Genomic DNA, 22,832 nt, shown 5'->3' with positions numbered 1-22,832 from the left:
AATATATGATTTATGATATGACTGAATCTAGTCTAAATCCCTTGTGATTTTTTATATTTTCTAGAAATAAACATAAAATCCAATGTAGCCTTAATTAAGCTGTTACTTATGTTGTTGTTTTAACATTTTTAACAATTTTTTTAAATTATATATATATATATATTGTAAGAATAACAATATTCTTATATATATATATATATATATATATATATATTGTTATTCTTACAATAGGCCTAGCTTAACACAGCTGAATGGTTGAAAGATTTATTAATGCAGTCAACACAATAGTATTTGCAAAAACTGAAGAAAATGGTGGAGTTATTTATTGTCTTTCTCTCTGTGTTGTTGGTTCCAAATTTTTGTTTTATTTTAGGATAACTGATATAGCCTACTATATAGTTTTTAGTAATATTTAAAAATATATATATATATATTTTGTAGGCTATATTTTCCATTTTCTTTTTAAGTTTAGTTAAAGTTATAGTCATTTTGTTGTTGTTTTTTCATCAGTTTTTATAATTTTTTTAATTAAGTTAAACTAAATGAAAATGAGAAATGTTGCCTCGGCAGCTAGCTTAAATAAAACAAGCTAATACATAAATGTATTTTAATTGTATAATTTATAACAATTATTTAATTGTTAATTAAAAAAAAATATATATATACAGTATATAGGCTATATATATATTCTTTTTTTTTTTTTTTCTTTTTTTTTTTTTAGGCCTATTATATTATTTATTTTAGTTAACAACAGTCATTTTATTTAAGGTTTAGTTAACTAGTAACAACCCTGGTTAAAATGTTTCTTCTAAGGTGTCAAACATTTAAGGAACATTATGTGTTAATTTTATGATAGATAATACTTTATCATCTAGTTCTCACAACAAAATTGTGGGATTTGTCAGGCTTAGAATTACACAATACTGTGAAAGACAGACAAACTAAACGTTCAATCAGTTGATCCATTAAAAAGGACTTCAATGCACTGACGCACTTTGTGTGCCTCACCTGCACTTCAGATGGCAGTATTCACTCTTTCAGATTTCAATCTGCAAAGCGAAGAAGTGACTTGATCACGGGCTATTCGAAATATCGCGAGATCTCCCTCCCCAGTCTGTTCGTGACCACGTCAAGGGAACCCAGAAGTTAGAAATCATGGCGGAGCGCAGGAGACACAAGAAGCGAATTCAGGTACCAAATTCACGTAATATTTGCTATCAGATGCTCAATCTTAGATGGCCTCTGCTTGGCATTGTGGCATGTCTCGAATTAGTGTTTTATTCGACATAACATACAGTTGTACAATGATCCGTTATTTTTGCAGTGCTTTCATGTATATGGGAGGTGGATTATTTATCATTGTTGGCGCAATTTTTGCGCCTTTCTTCGGTAATGCAGTGTATCTCTAAACACTTATACATTTACTCGATGTATTTGATGTGAGCATGACCTGATTTGAATGTCTCTCCCCTGTGAAGAGTGTATGTGTCTGGTGGCACAGCTGATGGAGTTGGCCATCTTAGCTCGGCACAGACTGCTCGGTTTGCAGGCTGTTCTTATTATTAACCAGCTGCTGTCTCAGATGCTTCACGAATTTGACCAAATATCGCCCATAATACGTAACTTCACAACGATTGCACAATCGCCACATTTGTACCTATTTGCAGTGTAATTAAACAGACATTTCAACCCAAAATAAAATTTGTCATCATTTACTTTCCCTCATGTTGTTTCAATCTCATTTGACTTTCTTTCTGCGTCGAATACACAAGGACTTGTGTGCCTCAGTCACCTTTTACTGCATTAAAAGTGAACTCTGACTGTCAGTCCATAACATTTTACATAATATCTCATTTTCCATGAGAAAACGCATATACAGATTTCAAACAAGTGAGAAAATGCTGACAGGATTTGAATTTTTGGCCATTTAAGGCCATTCTCCATCATGCTATATTATGTGGATCTGCCACTGATTTAAAACCTAGTGTGCTACCTACTTTAAGACATCATTTTTGGTCGTAGTCAGAATGCGTTTATCATCCCTAAAAAACATTGTTAGGCTGGCAACTCATTTGGCTTTGAGACAGCCACTGTGTGTTCCTGTAATAAATATGGTGTTATGTAAAAGAACTGTGGAGTTTTGAGTAATGATGACGTGTTGTCTTGATAAGAGAGTCACTCTTCATGATCCTTCCAGCGTGTTGGTTTATGCTCTTATGCAACAGGTTGAAATCCACTGTCATTGCTGGTCAGTTTTCTTTCAGTGCATAAACATGTAATTTATCCCTGTGATGCAAAGCTTAATTTTCAGCATCATTACTCCAGTCTTCAGTGTCACATGATCCTATGCTGATTTTCTGCTCAAGAAACCCTTCTTAATATTATTATTTGAAAACAGTTTTTGTTGAAAACATGATACTTTTTTTCAGGATTCTTTAATGAATAGAAAGTTTAAAAAAAACAGCGTTCATTTGAAACGGAAATGTTTTGTAACATTATAAATCTCTTTACTGTCATTTTTTATCAATTTAACATGTCCTTGCTGAATAAAAGTGCCACTGAAAAGGCCAAGTAAATTAAAATGACATTTCCACTCTGAGTGATAGATGAGAAATCCTGCATTAGGAAACCTAAATCACATCTTTAGATTTTAAAGTTTCAAGCTAAAACAAGTACTGAATGTGTTTCACTGTAAAGATGCCAATTAGATCAAGTGTTACAGGGAAGTTCACCCAAAAATGAAAAGTCTGTCATCTTTTATTTACTCATGTCTTTCCAAACCTGTACGGTTTTCTTTTTTCTGTGGAATACAAAAGAAGATATTTTTAAAAATGTCTGTTTTTTTTTTTGTCAATACAATGAAAGTCAATTGCAACCATGACATATTCAAAACATAATCTTGTGTTCCGCATAAGAAAGTAAGTCATACAGGTTTAGGACGAAATGAGGAGTTATCCCTTCAAGCAGTTTATCTGAAGTCATCAGCCTGTCTAATGTAGTACAGCTTTCACTGAGAGACCACCAAACCGTAATGATAACAAGACCAGGGCCTACTGTAGTGCAAGACCAGTCATTATTTACCAAGGTGACTGAGACAATATAATCCATAAACAGTTGGCTGGCTGACAAAATCCAAAGGAATAGCAGGCAACATGCCAGAAACTCCCAGACAAAAATACCATGTTTATATGGTCTTCACTCTCCATTGAATGTTTCTCTGAGCCGTGCAGGAGACATTCTGACCAAATAGAGTATGACTGAAGGATTGTGGAGCCTATACTAAAACCTCAGGCTTATGAGTGTAGTTATGCCTGGTGGTCATTCATTACTCAAATGAATGATGTCTCTATAGGCTGGAGTTTTTTTGTAGAGTGTGGTCACACAAGTAATGATCTTTAGCTTAATAAAGCGGGTCAGTGAGGACTCTGTGTGTCTGAATGGAGTCGGTGATTACAGAGCACAGCACATCAGTATGTGGTGAGCTGAGGCTTTTAATTAGTTCACATTCATTGAGTCCATGATCGACGAGGGTCCTGCTGCAGTGCAGGAGGTTCATTTCAAAGCTTTTTCAGAGGGTTAGCTGGAGTGGATTCCTGCACTGCTGTTATCCTAAATTCTCTTGATATCATTTTTCACTGGAATTAAGGGCTGTAGCCAAAGGAACAAACCAGCTTTTTGTCATGTCTTTTACATCTATGAGTCTTGGTTTAGTATCTAGGTCCAGTCCCATGGTGTTTCTCAAGTCTCATTGGTCCAGAATTATGCTCTACATATAATAGGGATGCACATATTACAACTTTTTTTTTTTTTTAAGTTTTGGCCGGTATTACAATTCTGTGCTATTTTGTCTGAAGTAATTGAAAAGTAAAACACTTAAAACAAATTGTTTCAGAAGGTAATGTCAGCATTACAACAATTTGCTGAAGATATCATTTAACAGTGTTATTAAATTATTAGTGTAAAATATGCCTGTTAATTTTTCCTACAATGATACACTACCATTCAATAGTTTGGGGTCGGTAAGATTTCTTTAAAAATGTTTTTATGCTTCCCAAGGCTGCATTTATTTGATCAAAATAAAGTAAAAATATTGTGAAATATTATTACGATTTATAATAACCTTTTTCTATTTTAATATTTTAAAATGTAATTTAGGATTCTGTGATGACAAAGCTGAATTTTCAGCATCATTTCTCCAGTCTTCAGTGTCACGTGATCCCCCTAATATGCTGATTTGCTGCTCAAGAAACATTTCTTTCTTATCAATGTTGTTAATAGGTTTTTTGTTTTTGTTTTTTAAACCGTGATGCATTTTTTTCAGGATTCTTTAATGAATAGAAAAAAGAAAAGAAAAAAAAGCAGCATTTATTTGAAAAAGAAATCTTTTGTATGATTTTAAATGTCTTTACTGTCTTTTTTGAATATTTTTTTAAAATAAAAGTATCTATCTTTAAAAGATTCACAAATTTCAGCTGATAACCAATATGGTACTGAATTTACCTCTATGTTGTACGTTCTGACTGCATAGCATTATATTTAATGTGATCTGATTGCAGATTCAGATGGACGCTTGTTTAGATCTTCAGCAGACCAGTTTTATCATCAAGTCTTTACAATCTTTATCACTTTTTTTCAGGAGGTCAGTGAACCTACCAAGGAGGAGAAGGCGGTGGCCAAGTACCTGCGCTTTAACTGCCCCACCAAATCCACCAACATGATGGGACATCGAGTGGATTACTTTGTCGGTCAGTGCACTCATTCTTGTCTTGTTTTCTTCTGTGCCCTCAGTATAGGGTTTATATCAAGGCTTCTTTTAAAGACCCCCTGTGGTAAAAAAAAAAAAAAACACGTTTTGAATGTTGTTTTCGATGCCTATATGTTGTTTAATATTCCTTAAGGCAAACCATGTGCAAATTCATAAGTCAACACCATTGCTGAGTATTTTCTCTTTAAAACTGCAGTGATCTAAAGACAGTAAAAAAAAATCGTTGGTGTTTCTTACATCACAAACTACCTTGTAACCAATCACGTCAACGTGTGGGCGGGCTTTAGCATATCATTAACTATGACTTCTTTGAAGCAGTGGAGTCTCAAGAGAAGCCAGGTTATCCCGGTATATTTTTCTGTTGATATTACAATTCATGGATCCGCGTATACTAAATGACACAAGGGTGTAGAGTTACATTCAAGCTATTTAAAGGCATGAAGAATTTGTTTTCACAGGAAAAAACTTTTAAATATGTAAATTTGGGTAGTAAAGATGGGATACAATTATTGTTGATTACAATTATTACTCCAGGGGGACTTAATTTATTTTTTGCTTCAGATGCTGTCATTAAACCAAATGTTTGTTTTCTGCTCATCAGCCTCTAAAGCAGTCGAATGTCTGCTGGATTCAAAGTGGGCCAAAGCAAAGAAGGGTGAGGAAGCTTTGTTCACAACCAGAGAGTCAGTGGTGGACTACTGCAACAGGTAAACCTAGTCTTTTTCTCTTTTTATGATGCCGAATGGGAATTTTCAGTAGTATTTGATATTACAAAGCTGTTTATCGAAATAATTAGTTGAGATATCGAAGCTAAAGAAAAATGAAACAAGTCTCTTATGTTCACTAAGGTTGCATTTATTTGATCACAAATACAGTAAAAACAGTAATATTGTGAAATATTATCAGAGTATGCAGAGTTGGCATATTAGAAACATTGGTTACACTTTATTTGAAGGTGTGAATGTGACAGTGTAATTATATATTTAAGTACTGAGTAATGTTAAGCAACTACATGTACTTACTATAGAGTTAGGGTAGGATTAGGATTTGGTTGAGGGTTAGTTGCATGTAATTATGCATAATTTACTGTTATTACTATGGTAAGTAAGTACATGTAACATATGTAACAAGGACACTGTAAAATAAAGTGTTACCGAAACATTTATTATTATTATTATATATTTATTATATATTGTGTTATGGGAAGACCATTTTAATATAGAAATCTTACTGCCACTTTTGACTTGTAATTGAATAACTTTTATTTAATTAAATTACAAATGTCTTGTAAAATTCTTCAATTCCATAATTTTGTGTACGTCTCATTTTATTTTATGATACATCTCCATTAGTCTCCTCACATTATATCTGTATTTGAAAATTTGTATTTTGAAAAATCTGTATCAGTCAGCCACTAATTTGAACTCTTCTTACTATTCACAGGCTCCTAAAGAAGCAGTTTTTCCACAGAGCCCTGAAAGTGATGAAGAAGAAGCCAGAGAAAGATGTAAAGAAAGAGAAGGAAAAAGAGAAAGAAAAGGAAAAAGAGAAGGCTAAAAGTGACAGTGGAAAGGAAGAGGAGAAAAAGAGCAAAAAAGACAAAGACAAAAAGAAGGATTCTGAGGCTGTGGACACAAAGAAGGAAAAAAATGTATGACTAGAACATCTGAGAGGATGAGTGCTGTTACATGCGCATATGTGCATGTCATGAATCTTTATTTTGATGGCTTATTTCTGTGCGTTTAGGATGACAGTCCAGGATCTCCAAAGAAGAAGAAGGATGTGAAAAAGAAGTTCAAGCTGGAACCTCATGAGGACCAACTGTTCTTGGATGGCAGTGAGGTCAGGATGAGTAGCATGCAGAAAGTCATATCTAACAGATGCTTGTAAATATAAATCTTGCTTGACGATGAATTGTCATTTGCAGTTAACAATTTAATTGTCTTCTTTATGCTCGTCGTTCCTAACAACGTCCTTCAGCCGTGACTTATTCACGGCACAGCCTGTCGCACCTTATCGCTGTTATAAAACGCTTACCACACAATAAAAATATTAAAGCCAAAAATATGTATCAATGCTACTTTCATGAAGTAAAATCCCTAAATGCCTTCCTTCCGCTGGAAAAAATGCGCCATTTCATGGAGCTCAAATAAAAACAGACTTGGAACCGTTCTCATAGACTGTCATTATTATATTATTTCCTCACAAATACTTCTTATACTTTTATAATGACTATTATTGTTCATTTTAATATTATTGTTCAATAAATAATATTTTATTTCATATAAATAATATGCCGTAATTTGTATTGAAGAGTTAGTGATTGGGTTTTTCGACTTCAGTGAAAGTTACACTGTTGCACCATTAGATGGCAGCAAAGACTTAATGATTGAGTCGGTAGCAAATACTTTTATATTGAAAGGGCCTGGAACAAGGTTGTAAACGGACGTTGTTTTTACTTTAAACAACACCTTTTAAGATACAATCACAAATGCATAGTCATGGGGAATCCCCTTAACTGTTAAAGGGAAAAAAACAAAGATATAGCTTTCCTCAGCAGTCATTGCAACTTATTTTTTGGATATAAGCTTGACTAGAAGAATGAATGATATATCAGATGCAGGTAATACACTCGCTTGGCTGATCTCTCTCATAATACTTGTACTTATAATACATAATACATGTAATAATAATTTCAGCACTGGAGCATGACGGTTCACTTCTCTCCAAATTGTTCCTCAAACCACTCATCTACTGTCATGCCGCCTATGAAATTAAAATTTACTTTAAACTTTTTAGCCTTCTAATTCTTATGTTTTTCTTCAAATAAGAACAAAAATATGTTCATGTTGCACAGTGATACTCAGAACCGTTGGGTGAAGAGCTCATAGCCTTATCGTGAATAAAACAGCTATTGACCAATCAGAATCGAGGACTGGAGCTACTAACAGTTATAGAAATAACGCTTACAGTGTAAGAAAAATACACCTTACCTTATATAGTAGGATTTTTTTTTTTTTTTCACATTTAACTATTTTATGGAATAAAACAATAAAATATTGCACAGGGCTAGTATACAGTGTTATTTTGGTATAATTTATATACTATAATAGTTTTTATTTAAAAAAAAAAAAAAATTGCTTTTTTTATATATATTTTCAGTTTTCTTTTTAATTTTAGTTTGTTAGTAATTTTGTTATGTGCCCCTGTCATTTTTATTCATTTTAAATTTTAGCTTTAATTAACAATATCCACACTAGTAGCATAATAATTATTTTATTTAATTATTTACCTTAATATTTAATAATAACATTGTTAATATATTAGTCTTTCTTATCATCTTAATATTATTACTGTTGTTATTATTTAAAATAATATAATTCAATTTACACACTTATGTTTTTGGAACCCAGCCAACCTGAATATTGTATTATATTATATTATATTATATTATATTATATTATATTATATTATATTATATTATATTATAGACTTGTGTAACGTAATATTATAATATTCAGGCTGGCTGGGTATTGTTATTGTGTTGTGATCAAATGAAAATATACTGTTATAGATTCTTCATGTCTTTTTTTTTTTCTAATGAAAAAGTTCAAACATTTGTCTTCCCTACAGGTTTATTTCTGGATTTACGATCCAGTCCACTTTAAAACCTTTGCCATGGGATTGATTCTAGGTAGGATCTCTTCTTCTACAGTGTCTGTCGTTTGACTGGCTCCAGTCCTGATTCAGAGCGTTGTGTGTGTTTGCAGTCATTGCTGTCATCGCAGCCACTCTGTTCCCTCTGTGGCCTGCTGAGATGAGGGTTGGTGTGTATTACCTGAGCGTGGCAGCAGGATGCTTCGTCGCCAGCATACTACTACTGGCTGTTGGTACGACCTCAAGACTTTACATTCTAGTTGCGATTTCAAATGACATGTTCTATCTTTTCTCATCCTCTCATTCCTTTTTTTCCCCTTTCGTTCAGCTCGTTGCATCTTGTTCCTGATCATCTGGCTGGTGACCGGCGGCCGCCATCACTTCTGGTTCCTACCGAACTTGACAGCCGACGTGGGCTTTATCGACTCTTTCCGGCCCCTCTATACGCACGAGTACAAGGGTCCCCGCTCCAGCTCCAAGAAATCCAGCAGCGAGAAATCTGACAAGGGCTCGGATTCCAGCAAAGCGCAGAAATCAGACAGCGAGGATAAATCAGACAGCGAGAAGAAAGACGGCGAGGAGGAAGAGGATGAAGACGAGAATAAAGAAATGGAGGCGAGCGGGGAAGCGGGCGCAGAGCGTCAGTCAGACACAGACAGTGACAGGCGAGAGGACGAGGGCTCGCAACACAGCAACGGCAACGACTTTGAAATGATCACCAGAGAAGAGCTGGAGCAGCACACAGAAGAGGAGGAGGAGGAGGAGGAGGAGGATGATGAGGAGGAAGTTGATGAAGAAGCGCAAAGTGAGACAAAGCCCTTGACTGTTCAGACTTAAACGTTTTCCTCACACCGCACACATACTCCCATGCTCCACGTGGACCTGCTGACGTTCTTCTGTCAAGTTCAGAAGATGTTTCCCATTTCTGTTCAGGCTGAGATCTTCCTCTGTGAAAACAGACAGGCTTAAAGGATAAACGAGAGCAGGAAACGGCTACGATGACAATGGAAATATCGCCAAGGCTGTTTGGTTTCCCTAAAAATGCTTTCCCCACTGTGGATGCAACAATGCAAGTCTCCCCGAGCCCCATGTTTCTCTGGTTCCTTGATTTTTTTCTCTTTTTCCATGTTAACTTTATCTAATGTCAAGCGTTTTGTTGTATAAACATGTTGGTAGTGTTAAGAAGGACTGAATCGGTCAACTTTCACAATGTTTTTTTTTAACCCACATATGAATGTTCGCTCTCCAATATAGTCTGAAAGATTAAAATCTGAAGTTGAAGGGGTTTTTTTCTTTTTCTTTCCTTTTAGATACATTGGACGGACCAACATATTTTGTCTTAGATATCTATCGTTTCAGTCATAAATGTCAATGGCACTTGACCTGTGACATTTCTTTGAGGAACTCTGGGAGATCTTGCTAGGTTTGGGACGATAGCTGTATTTTTGTGCAATTGACACGGTCTGCCACATACATTTCTGCAATCACGTTTTGTGACCCTAACGAGAAATAGTTCTTGTTAGTGAAAACGGAGGGGTTAATACATTGGAGCGGTATCCTTGACTGTGGTAGGCAGTTATTTAAAACCAAACTTCATTTGAGTCTTATGTCTGCATTCAAAAGGGGAAACTACATCCACATTCGTGCCAAATGATGCGGGATATTGATGCTTTTTTTCATGTACATTTAAATGATGACCAACTTACAGATAAGGAGTTCAAACATGTCATGCCGTAGCTCGTATATGTCCTCTAGAGCCAATCACATCTGTGCATCATAGCCTCTGGTTCTCCCATCTGGTGTTCAAAGTCCGAGATTGACAAATCGTACTTCCCCGAGCGGCTTGTGGTCCAAAATAGTTTGTTAGTTCGCATTTTAACAGGGCCAAGGTCCAGTGCTATCTTTCCGTAGGGTTGCTAACTAATTGGCTAGAGTATTATTTTACATTAGCTGTTTCTTTGACTCATACTGAGGATGATATTTAAGAGATAAAATACAAATGTATCATTTATATATGGATTCTATAAATCTACCAGAGATGTTCATGCCAGCAGTTCAGGTTCAGCATGAACTGTACTCTATTTTATAATGTCAGACACACAGGTTTTTCATTTCACTGCATTTTGTACTAATACTAAAACCACCAATTGTTTTCAATGCTGAAGACTTCCGAAAGAATGCAGCAAACATCTGAGTTCTAGTGGTTGTTGAAAGCGCACAAGACAAGATGCTGAAAAGGTGTTTTTCCTATATTAAAAAAACTAAAAACCATTGTTAAACGCATCTCTCAAAATTCATGGTCATCTCAAGTTGACGAGGAGCAGGGAAAGCCCTCGTGCCTGAGAGAACGTCTCTCTCTTTCTCTTCATCAAATGTATGAATCTTTAACCACGTTTGTAAGTAGATGATCTTGTCAGTCAAAACCCCAGAGGGGTCACGCTTAGTGTTCCTGTAGAAATACTATGTATGTTTTCAATATTCTGTCATTGACTTTGAAGACCTGGATAGACTGGGCATGACACAACGTGTACCTAAAGACATGTTTTTACTTTATATGTAACTTCACTCACCTTTTTTCTGTCCTGTTGTCTTTATGAGAGAGAAATATGCTGATATCCCCGTTTTTCATTTGACTTTTTGGAAGTTTCATTTGACATTAGGTGACTGTCATGTAAAAATGTAGTTATATCATTTATAAAAAAATTAAAATCTCATCTTTTTTATGTGGCCAGCATCTTCAACTAACTAATTGTACGTATTTGGATCAATGTTGAGGATTGTCTTTTTGCAGTATATGGAGAATAATTGAAGTGTCTGTCAAAAACTATCTGTATCCTTTCATTGCAATAAAAATATAGAACACAAGCAGTTTGCATTGCTTTATTGAAAACGGTCACAAGCATTTCGGTTTTTATAATATATTTCACACAAGCTATTATAGTTTTTAATATACATGTAATGATTTCTATTCCATTGCTCTGCAAACATTACAGATTGTTTCACTTAAGAAGCTTAATAGTCAACGATTAAATTAATTCCGTTATACATAAGATTAAACACAAGATTGTACCACTGCAGGATTGAATGGTACATTTCAAATCTTGAGTATTAAGTAAATTTAATAAAAATAGTCCCTAAAATATAAGGTTATATTTAAAAGGATAAAATAAAACATCCAAGATAAAAAGAAATTAACTTTTATTGAAATATTACAAACCAGACAAATGCATGTCATAGTATCTCTTATTTACATCAAAATGTAAACCGCTTACATTCAGCAATACCAGTTCTTATGCAATAATGTGATACAACCTAGATAAAGGATTAGTAATACATAGTGAGAAATACAAAACACGGTGCATTTGTAAAAATGAATAAAGTACAGCTTACGTAGTGCAAAAATTAATTAAATGCAGCTCTGAAAATGCAGTATGTGTGGCACCATCCTGTGTCGCCACAGGGAGGCTACAACGTTCCTTCTCAAGATCGACAGACCGCCAAACTGACAGAGAAAAACGAGAACACTTGATTCATATTCATAAAGGCTCTGCACAGGTTAGTCAATCTGAATGGAAATCGAACAACAGCTAAAGTGAGCTACAAGAAAAAGCCTGCCAAACCGTGTTTAATCTTAGTAGTTAAATGAACAGTGTGTGCACAAAACTGATTGCTAACACAAAAACTGACTTCCTATGCAATTTATTACCACACAAGAGGAACTACTGTTGTAGCAAACCATATAGATAGCCCAACTCATGTCTGTGGTAAATTGTTGGTAAAAACAGCTACGTTGTTACGAGTTATGCACTGTAAAGTTATGCTCATGGACAAATTACATTTCCAGCTATAATGTGCATGTCCCGTTCTCCTAAACAACTATTTAAACATGGATTTAATGTTCCACGTGATACAGAAAAAAAGTAATCTTTTTTGTCAATAGTAAATGGTATTAAAAAAAAAAACTGTTCTAAAGTAAATTGGATCAGTTACTCTTCAGCATGTTGTTAATTATGAGAAGCCGTCAGCTACAAAAACAGAATGTAGGAAACTGTGTGCATAATGACATTTAAATGCTCTTAAACAAACTTTTAGATACCAATAAATTACTACCTCTAACTAGTTAATGTGTTTTTTTTCCAGGTAGAACATGTGCACTTGTGAGCTATAATGAAATGAATCTATGAATATGGACATGAACAATGTAATGTAAATATAAAGAACCCTCCTTTTCAGTGAGTCGGGATGGAAATCTGAATAATTTGGAATGTCAACAGACTGAGAACACTTGGTTTTTATGGTGGTTTCAGTTCTCCGTTTCGGAAGAGTCGCTGACATCTGTTAAACGTGTTTGCTTCTTGCGGACGTTCCAGTGAAGACACTGAGCCAAACTGTCAAACCAGTCGTACACCAGATCGTGACAACAGATAGAAGGAACCGGAAAGCAAGAGGTCGTGATCTTAATGCTATGGGGGAAAACAAAACTCATGATTAACAGATACGATTGTTGTGAGAGTTCAAGTGATGATTTAATCTAAACTCCCCGTTTTCTGTTACTATACAATGAAGTCAATGAATTCTTAATGAAAAAAGGGCAAACTGCATTTGAACTGTACAAAAGGCTGAGTGCTGATCCCTACTGATACTGTTGATACTCATTTCCATAACTGTAACACAGCTGTTTTATCACTGCATTATGTGGAAGGTATTGTATAAACGAGTGTCACCTGTCACCATGCTGGATTTCCTGCCTCTTTCTGCCATCAAATGAGACCCAGGCTGTGTTGCGAGCATCAGGCGATAGCGTTATCTGCAGAATAAATAGAGTTTGTCGTAAGATAACACCGTTCTTCTGAAGCTCTCATATGAGATTAATTAACAAAACAAAACAAAATAAAAAAAGCTTTTTTTGCCAAGTTTGCTTGGAAAATGTAGTCATTCAAATGGATAAACCTTGGCAAAATGTCATTCTCACCATGAGCTCCACGCCAGCGGGCACCACTATGGGTCTGAAAGAGAGGGAGTGAGGGCAGATGGGGGTCACCATAATGGCAGGGACATTGGGATGGATCATGGAAGCTCCCGCTGCAGCAGCGTAGGCTGTGCTGCCCGTGGGGGTGGAAACTATTACACCTGCATAGAAACAAAGCCACATATTTACATCTATTTTCATGGCAGCTGGACTCTTGTCAAAGCAAAAAAGACCATAATTTACTGTGACCTGCTTGGGCTAGAAGAAAAAAAACGAATCAAACACTGGCTGCGTTTACACTTGGCATAAACATGCGATCACCGTGATCCGATCATAAGTCAATCAGGACACGGTGCGTTTACACCTGTCCACATCAAGTGGCTTCTGTATCTGGATAACAGATCGGATCTCGCATTCCCCACCAAAAAAAACAAAAACAAGTATGGCTTTTGTGAACCTGAAAAGTGCAAAGTCAACCTGAATTGGTGGGTTTTCTTTTACAGTTTTCAGTCGGGGGACATTTTACAAATCTTGCAAAACCACACGGCTCTCAGTTCCGGAGAGAGGAGGGGGAATAATGACAGTGGGCAGGGTTTTGTGTGACGTCCACCTGTGAATGCAGACACGATGGCTGGATTGCGTTTACATTACACCGAGATCCGATCACAATGCGTCCTCGACTACCTCCGAACCTGGACACGCTGATCGGATAACATTCCGATCAGAAGCGTGTTTACACTTGTCTTTTCAATGTGTATGTGGACATCATCAACAACAGGTCGCCTGTTAATGCCAAGTGTAAACGCAGCCTTAGATGAGGTGCGTCTAAGATAAGCTACACGCCATGGGGTTCTGTAAGATTTTTTTAATGTTTTTGAAGTCTCTTATGCTCATCAGGGCTGCATTTATCTGATCAAAAATACAGTAAACAGCAATATTGTGAAATATTACTATTATAATATATATAATTTTTAAGTCCCCCTGTAATTTTATCCAAATCTTTTATCACCAAATTGACATTTTAAAAAAAATTCTGAATTTTATCCCTTAAAACTAATCTTTTATCAACAAATTGACATTAAAAAAAATTCCTGTGATTTTTTTTTTAATTCATGTCTTTAAATAGCTTGAATGTAATTTTACACCTTAGCTTTATTTAGTATAAGTTACATGGACTCATGAATATGCTAATTAGCCCCACCTCCATTCACACCAGCTCAGAGATTCACTCGGTCAACTTTACTGAGATAAACGCCACACGATGGTATCTTTACAACAACGGACACAAAGCGGTAATTAATATGATTATCCTTTTGCTAGACTACGTTATCAAACAGCTAATAATGCATTGCTAATGTTACACAAAACGATTTTTTCATATCAACAGAAAAAAAATATATACCAGGATAACCTGGCTTCTCTCGAGACTCCCCTGCCCGTAAGAAACACCGGCGATTTCAAACCGTGTTTTTGAGATTGTCTTTTTTTCACTGCAGTTTTAAAAAGAGAAAATACTCAGCTATGGTATGTTATGAATTTTAGAGCATATTAAAAAAATACCACAGACATATAAACAACATTAAAAACTTGATTTTCACCACGGGGTCTTTATTTTAAAATGTAATTTATTCCTGTGATGGCAAAGCTAAATTCTCAGCTGTCATTACTTCAGTCTTCAGTTTTACATGATCCTTAGAAATCATTCTAACATGCTGATTTGCAATGTTGAATGTTTGCAATTATCAATGTTGAAAACTACTGCGCTGCCTAATATTTACATGGAAACTGTGATACATTTGTAGATTCTTTGATGAATAGAAAATTAAAAAGGACAGCATTATTACAATGCGTCTTTCCTGTCACTTTTGATCAATTCAACACAACTTTGTTGAATAAAAGTATTCATTTCTTAAGATAGATAAAAACTGGTCGGGCCAATCTGTGCTCACCGTCACCCTGTACAGATGTGATGAGACGTCCATCCAGGTAGAGGTCAACATTGGACAAGTAGGATGAGGGTCCTCGGTCCACCACCACCTCATTCAGCACCTTCATACACACATAATATCCATAACACAGACGGTGAATGGATGAATTACACACAAAAACAGGTGTATTTCTGCACAAATCACATGCCACTCTAGTCAAAAATATCCATCTCAGACATAAAAGAGCAGGTTGTCAATGACATCATGTTATTGCTATGGCAACAGGACATACAGACGTATCACAGCTGTTATTTTCAAATAACTCCTATTATGTCTGTCACCATGGTAAAATGTCTCTAAACAGTCTTGAAGAACAGAAAAAAAGAAAAAAAGTCATTTTACCAGCAAGTGTAGAATTAGACTGGCCTAAACAGTTGTTTAAGCTTCTTTGGCCTAAAAAACTCTTTTTTTATTATATTCAAAGAGTGCCCAGACATTACATGGCAGACATTCATGTTTTTTTCTTGTGCAACAAATTTCAAGATCTGCTTTGAAGACATTTTACTTGTCTTCTTGTCTCCTCAACCCTTATAACAATTTATAGTTACAACTATAACTAATGTATATGAATGCTGCATTCTAAAAAAAAAGTTGTAAATTATTTTATGGCTATCTAATAAATTGTATATTCATTGTGAGCAGGTACATGTATTTATATGTAAACGTTTATAAATATGCCTATGTTTATGGATATGCATGAATAAGTACTCTTATCGTCCAAAAGTTTAGGGTCAGCAAGATTTTTACCAATTGTTTTTGAAAGTCTCTTATGCTCAACAAGACTGCAAATAATTGATCAAAATACAGTAAAAACAGAAATATCGTAAAATATTATTACAATTTAAAATATTAAATTCGAAACGGCTATATTTTAAAATGTAATTTATTCCTTTGATGGCAAAGCTGAATTTTCAGCAGCCATTTATCCAGTCTTCCGTGTCACATGTTCCTTCAAAAATCATTCTAAGATGCTGATTGTGTGCTCAAGAAACATTATTATTATTCCCATTTTAAAACAGCTCTTCTAATTATTATTAATGTTAATAAGAAGACAGCAGTTGTGGGGTTGGTTTATATTATTGTGAAAGTTCAAAAGAACAGAATTTATTTGAAACAGAAATCTTTTATAACATTATAAATGTCTTTACTGTCACTTTTGATTAATTTAACACACCCTTGCTAAAAAAAAAAAAAAAGTATTGATTTCCTTCAAAAATAAATCTTACTGACCCCAAACATTTGAACGGTAATGTTTATGTATACATTTATAAATATAAATGCACTTGTGTGTGTGTGTGTGTGTGTGTGTGTGTGTGTGTGAGATATTATATTATATAACCTATTATTTGGTACAAAGTACTAGGTAAAATGGCATGACAAAAAAAAGGCCCTTAGCTTGTTTTATGGTATCCCCCTTTGTGTCATGTGACTGGTAGACACCATATCATCAGATTTTTTTCCAGTGTCCTAATTGGTGGATTGCAAGTTTGAATTTTGTCAGTGTTTGTATTTAAACAACCTTTTTTACTTTTTTTGCCCTGTGTGCCAAAATGTGTGGGCAAATAACAGACAGACTTTGTCTCAAGCCCAATGTTTTGATTGAGTGCTGCGTTACCTGTAACTGCAGAGTGATTTTGCCTGCCTCGTTATTTATGTGGTTATGAGGCACTATTCCGTTCTCCTGAGTGCTGAAGAGCTGCTCGTTCCTCTGGAACATGCCTTTCACCACCTTAACTTTAAGACGACTGCGCAGAATGATGGCAGCATTACCTACAAGAACCAGACACAAACACTTCAGATAACAAACAACACACTACTAAAACAAGTTTGTCTAGTTTCAAAGATGGAAAATATAAGAAACTTTCAATCACTCTACCTTCAAAAACTTTATCCACCTCTGTTTTAAAGGACTCAAACTTAAATGGTGTGAGAAATCCTAAGGAACCCAGACGGAAGGCCATGACCGGGGGAACACTGCCCTTAAACAAATGAGACAAAAAACCTGGAATGATTAAATCACATTTGATTCTTAAATCGATCTCCAACTACCTTTTGCATATCCAAATTCTCTCAGCTAATATGGAGCACACAGAGACCATCTAATGGAAAGCAGCTGAGAATGACCTAGTAGGAGATTCTTGTGCACAAACAAATGAGATGAGAGAATACCTGGAAAAGAGATGATGCATACAGAAGAGTCCCATCTCCACCCAAACAAACAATCAGATCAATGCAGTCCGAGATGTCATCATACCCTGTATGAACAAACACAATGAATCGCTCATTTTCCTAATGCACCTACTCCATTATTGGTTAATGGTGTGTCAGGGTTATGTAAATCCTGTTACTGGTCAACCTGCCGACAATTCACTCATACCTTCCCTGAATGTGCACAGCTGATTGCGGATGGCGGAAAATGACTCATCCTTCATGAGAGAGCCATCGTCCACAACTTTCTTCTCCACATAAACCATCAGATGTTTCTCCTGATGGTAGAAATAATTTAGATCAAATTTGTATAACCAAATCTAAACATAAATCTTATATAATGAAAATAAAAGGGTAAAAAATAGCACCTGTAGCTTTAAAGACTCTAAATCAACAACTAGCGTTGCTTTTAGATTGGATTTTGTGTAACCTACCTCCACGAGAAACCTGCAAAGCTCTTTGAACGGCTCCAGCAGGGTCTCGTCTCGGATCTTTCTGATGATCAGGACATTGAGTGGTGGTTTGCTCCAGGTGAGCCGCTGGCTGGCTGGATCCTGAATGTGCCTGCGGGGAAAGTCGACAGAGTAGGCAAACATTCTGAGAGTCTGCACTGTACTTCACACAGAGAAACACTGCATGTACTTTGTACACTCATTACGCAACTTACAGTCATGGTAAAACATTTTGTAAGCACTGTAAATGTGGACTTCTGCTTTTGGTTTCTGGCAGATCTAGGATCAGATCATTCTTGATATTGATAAATCCCATTGATAAATGGGGGGAAAATATTAAAATAATAATATTTTCACCAAATAATAGGTGTTATGACACATTCACTGTTTTTTTCTTCTTACTTTGTCAAATATTTAAATAAATCTTTAATACACACATTTTATTTATTGTACCAAGGAATAACCAAGCCTAAGTAACAGCTGCTAGGTTTCTATAACTTCAAAAATGTAATGTTGCATGACATCCAGAATAAGTAATTTTTAGATTCACTCTAATCATCCTTATTGACACAGAAATATGAAGAAAATGAGAAGGCAAAACATCAGATATCAAACCATAAAACCCCACATTACCCTCTGCGTGCGTTTTGTCCTGAGGGGTGTAAAACAGGCATAGTGCTGGAGGGCTTTTGGAAGGGGTCCGTTAGAAAGTTCCAACATGAACGCTCCTGTGACGGTAGCAGCAGTACCCGACTGCGGTGCAATCCAGCTCCACCCAAAAAAAAACACCCTCTGGCACACAGGGTCCTGTCACTTGTTTGTCCAATCCTTTGCTTGACTTAATGTTTAAACAGTAACAAGAGATGTGACCTCACCCCTCACCTAAAGAAGGCCTGCCTGCGCTTACTTACATGACTGAGGTCGGGTTGGGAAGAATACAAGCTTTGGGTCCAAAGTGAGTAGCAGGATATGGTCCATGTAGAAAGTGCCCTCGTCTGGAACAAACAGACATTTCACTTAAGTATCTTTAGAGTTTAACTGATCTACATCAAATGGCATGTTACATACCTGCATCTATCCCATCTTTTTGGGCAACTCTCGGCAGTATCCTCCGTTGATGCAGAGGCTTCTGATTCGTGCTGTTCAGGCAACCGATGTACGCTTCCCCCCGACAGGTGTTCTGGACAGTCCGGCCTCCGAAGAGACCTCTTCACCTCTTTCCGTCTCCTAGGAAGTTTCCCCTGCTGCCTCTGTGACCGCTTAGATGAACCACCCTCCTCCACCTTTCTGGAGGGCAGCCCGTCTTCCATGCCTTCAATTCTTATGGGAAAAAAACAATTCAATATTATTACAAGAATCAAATAAATTCAAAAAATGAGGTGGAAGACTTAACTGAGCCCCCTCATCTGGGGGCCAGGGGTTGATCTCACCCCTGCTTTATATAAGATATTGTTGATCAAAATAGACATTTTGACATGCATTACAAAACAATGGCTTGTGTGAACAGAGGAATCAAACATATTCAGCTGGTGTCATGTGTAAATACATTTATATGTATATGCCCTCCCTCATTCAGACACTAGTATTTCACAACTATTATTTAACTATTTTAACACAATTCTATTATTATTATACATTTATTTTTTAGTTTAATTTAGAGACTACATTAAATATATTAATAATTCGCCATATTGCAGTGCAATTTAGCACAAACTAGGTGACTTAAGGTGTAAAGGGGTGAAGACTTAAAAATATACTAAAGTATAGTCACTTCAAACTGTAACACTAAAACCTTAGTGTTGATGAAAACAACTCCATGGACATGTTATCTGTCAACTAACCATGTATTTATTTACCATGAATAGCCAGCAAACGCATCTGATGTGTGCTGCACAATACGTAAAGGCAGATTTACTCATACTAACGTTACTAAACATGCAAACTATCAAGCTACTAACAAGGGTTTTGTTGTTATTAATGCGTACAAGGTGCAACTGTCTTAAATAGGTTAAGCGACACAAGACATTGCACTGAAAACACACACATCAGTAGGATCATACCAAAACTTCCCTTAAGTTAAGTTAGCCGCGCGGAGCTAACGTTAGCTAAACAAACACACTTCCCCAGCGCTTACCACACAACAGGAAACACCGCGAAACTTCCCGTTTGGACTTTACAGTCTTTCACCACGGTAAATTTAATATACTAGACCGCGTTACCTTGACAGCAACATTATTTCTACTAAACCACGCTAAACGGCTTATGCTTCTTTATATATTTTTTATTATGGGATGTCCACAATGACATCACGAGGCTGACACTCTAGCTGCTGCGCAGAATCTCTGAGAAGCAAATGAAAACTCGTATCGCCTTGATTAGATAGCCTTGATTAGATTAGATTAGATTAGTTTGCCTTGATTTTCTTTATCGATTTTTTCTTTCTTTATTTTTGCTTTTTGTGTTGTTTTAATACATTTATTTAGTCATGCTGAAAAAAAAAGCCCTTTATGGACAACCTGAACTCAACAAATCAAGAAGAAGCCTACACATTCTTGCGATTCAAACGCCAAGTGAACTAGGCTACACCTCACAAGGTTTCTCGAGTAGGCCTAAATAAACATTACAGAAATTAAAAAGACATTAATTTAATCTTGTCACATGATAAATTGTATTACTTAGATGTGTTACTGTATACTTTTCCAGGATGAATAAAGCAAGAAACGAACAGGCGTGGTTTGTAGTTTTTCATTATTTCAACATGGGTTGATTATCATGTCAATAGCAGCTGCACTTCTTCAGTCATTTCACTCGGTTAACCCTTTGACTGTCACACAATGATATATACTCTTTTAACCTTAGCTGAAGAGACAATGAGGACTTGAAGTAATAAACTCTCTTAAACACTTTGCACATTCTCACTAGTTAAATTATTTAGTAATTTAATTATTTTTAACTTGTCTACTAACAAATGTCCAACAGTGGACACACATGCATGACTGAGGAAAAGTTTAGTCATGTTTTTTATTTATTTTTATTTTTAAATATTGAACATTTTCACCACAATGTCATTGCCACCACAATACAGATTTTATTTTATATTTAATATGCTGTAAAAAAAAATATTGAAATTTTAACTGTAAAAGACAGGGACGATTGTAACTTGGACGATTACACAAATGGATACTTTTCCAGGATGAATAAAGCAAGAAACAAACAGGTGTGGTTTGTAGTTTTTCATTATTTCAACATGGGTTGATTATCATGTCAATAGCAGCTGCACTTCTTCAGTCATTTCACTCGGTTAACCCTTTGACTGGCAGTATTTGATTTGATTTCAACCTCTAATAAACATAAAAAGAGCACATATGTGCGTTATGGCTCGCTGCCGCATCACAAATCGAGAATCCATAATATTTTTCTTTATATTCAAAACATTTTCAGACCTTTTCTTCTCATAAAATTTAATTGGTGTTATCTTTTGAACTCTTGGCATGAAAACAAACTGAGGTTTATACCAATCTTTCATGACTTTTCATGTTTATTTCTATTTCAAAATAAAGGCCTAAACCTTCTTATTACGAATTGATAAATTACTACTCCTCTGTAATTTATTTTTTTTTAAACAGCCACCAAATATGAAAACTAGAGATTGTAAGCTTTCAAATGATATATAGTTTGTCAATATTACTTTAGGTTTTTACTAAGATATTATTGTTCTAAATATATATGGGCAACCGTCCCCCTGGATCAATATCTTTTGCTGATCCTGGAACATTCCTGTCCAAAAACATAGTCCTAACCCTGCTTACCACTAAACCTATTATTAACCCAACTCAGAGGGAAAGGAGAGATTAATAAGAATGGTGCAGAAGCTCCAACACTGGTTTTAAGCCTTAAAATGATCTGTAAACTTATCCATGATGATTGATTGGAATGTTGTTCCTATCCTAGGTCAACAAAGATGTTGATCCTGAAACATGTTATTGGTAAAAACATATTCATCGTCTTGTGTTCGAATGTTTGTTCCAAAATACCTTTTTTTTAAAACCTGTTTTGAGTTCTGAAAGTTGAAAGGTTTGTTATCTGTTCACTTTAAACCAGTGGTTCCCAACCCTGCTCCTGGAGTACCCCCAACACTGCACATTTTCTTTGTCTCCCTAATCAAACACACCGGATTCAACTCATCAGCTCATTATCACATGGGTTAATGAGCTGATGAGTTGAATAAGGGTAATTCCAAAGGCCAAGGGAACTTTATCAGGATGCATAGTATCCTAATTTTTTTTTTTTTTTAAATACTTAAAAATAAAAATCTGCCTGCCTCTATGGGAATTTAACATAGGGGTGTACTCACTTATGCACCATGTATTTTAAGGAATAACATTTATTTATTTACGATACATTATTCATTCACAAAGAAAATTGGTGTCCTTAAAGGTTGGATTTTTCCTAATTTTTTAAATTAAGGCATTAAGTTCAATTTCCAAAATATGATTTTTTATTCCTCTTTTTAGTCAACTTTAGCATGGGTGTATTCACTTATGCATAGCACTGTATATATATTTCTCTTACAGATAGATATAAATCATTGTCACATAATAATGTTTGAAATGGTTCATGATTATTCACACTGTGTTTCACACTTTGTTTAGATCATCATAGTTGTAAATGTAAAATTTCATAATTTTATAATAAATTGTCAGTTTAAGATTAAAATAACAATAAAATCTACACATAATAGATATTTGAAAAGTAGCTAAATTAAATGACAGTATAGCTTCGGAAATATGACC

The 22,832-nt window shown here is 35.5% G+C and overlaps 2 protein-coding genes across 4 annotated transcripts; one reads left to right on the top strand and one right to left on the bottom strand.

Annotated features, from left to right (window-relative positions):
* Positions 1–1,057: 1,057 nt before the first annotated feature.
* On the top strand, positions 1,058–10,668 carry sec62 (SEC62 homolog, preprotein translocation factor). Its single transcript, XM_084120489.1, has 8 exons — positions 1,058–1,191; positions 4,637–4,745; positions 5,367–5,472; positions 6,209–6,416; positions 6,512–6,607; positions 8,399–8,459; positions 8,536–8,655; positions 8,751–10,668. Exons 1-8 carry the CDS (start codon positions 1,156–1,158, stop codon positions 9,257–9,259), a joined length of 1,245 nt encoding a protein of 414 aa, XP_083976615.1. The 5' UTR covers positions 1,058–1,155; the 3' UTR covers positions 9,260–10,668.
* A 935-nt stretch (positions 10,669–11,603) lies between these two features.
* nadkb (NAD kinase b) lies at positions 11,604–20,390 on the bottom strand. 3 transcript variants are annotated; one of them, XM_084120486.1, is made up of 12 exons: positions 20,174–20,390; positions 19,108–19,359; positions 18,951–19,034; positions 18,022–18,151; positions 17,757–17,865; positions 17,549–17,634; positions 17,256–17,358; positions 16,995–17,149; positions 15,341–15,440; positions 13,395–13,552; positions 13,147–13,229; positions 11,604–12,885 (listed from the first exon to the last, which is right to left on the bottom strand). In XM_084120486.1, exons 2-12 carry the CDS (start codon positions 19,347–19,349, stop codon positions 12,726–12,728), a joined length of 1,410 nt encoding a protein of 469 aa, XP_083976612.1. In that variant the 5' UTR covers positions 19,350–19,359; positions 20,174–20,390; the 3' UTR covers positions 11,604–12,725. The 3 variants fall into 3 exon arrangements, with proteins under 3 accessions (XP_083976612.1, XP_083976613.1, XP_083976614.1); XM_084120487.1 differs by having other exon boundaries at positions 19,108–19,360; positions 20,177–20,310; XM_084120488.1 differs by lacking the exons at positions 18,951–19,034; positions 19,108–19,359; positions 20,174–20,390 and adding an exon at positions 18,673–18,837.
* Positions 20,391–22,832: the final 2,442 nt, after the last annotated feature.

Source organism: Abramis brama, assembly GCF_963993115.1.
Source record: "Abramis brama genome assembly, chromosome: 7".
In the NCBI taxonomy this organism is placed as follows: domain Eukaryota; kingdom Metazoa; phylum Chordata; class Actinopteri; order Cypriniformes; family Leuciscidae; genus Abramis; species Abramis brama.
The sequence above is the reverse complement of the archived record's forward strand: the minus strand, read 5'-3'. Positions and strand labels throughout refer to the sequence as shown.

Bases quoted from the DNA above. Each gene is read 5' to 3' on its own strand.
- nadkb (XM_084120486.1), bottom strand. From the start codon at position 19,349: ATGGAAGACGGGCTGCCCTCCAGAAAGGTGGAGGAGGGTGGTTCATCT. The intron at 17,866-18,021 runs GTAGGTTACACA...TTCTACCATCAG, and splicing joins TTTGCAGGTTTCTCGTGGAG to GAGAAACATCTGATGGTTTA. The intron at 17,635-17,756 runs GTATGAGTGAAT...TTGTTCATACAG, and splicing joins GCTGTGCACATTCAGGGAAG to GGTATGATGACATCTCGGAC.
- sec62 (XM_084120489.1), top strand. From the start codon at position 1,156: ATGGCGGAGCGCAGGAGACACAAGAAGCGAATTCAG. The intron at 1,192-4,636 runs GTACCAAATTCA...ACTTTTTTTCAG, and splicing joins GACACAAGAAGCGAATTCAG to GAGGTCAGTGAACCTACCAA. The intron at 8,656-8,750 runs GTACGACCTCAA...CCTTTCGTTCAG, and splicing joins CATACTACTACTGGCTGTTG to CTCGTTGCATCTTGTTCCTG.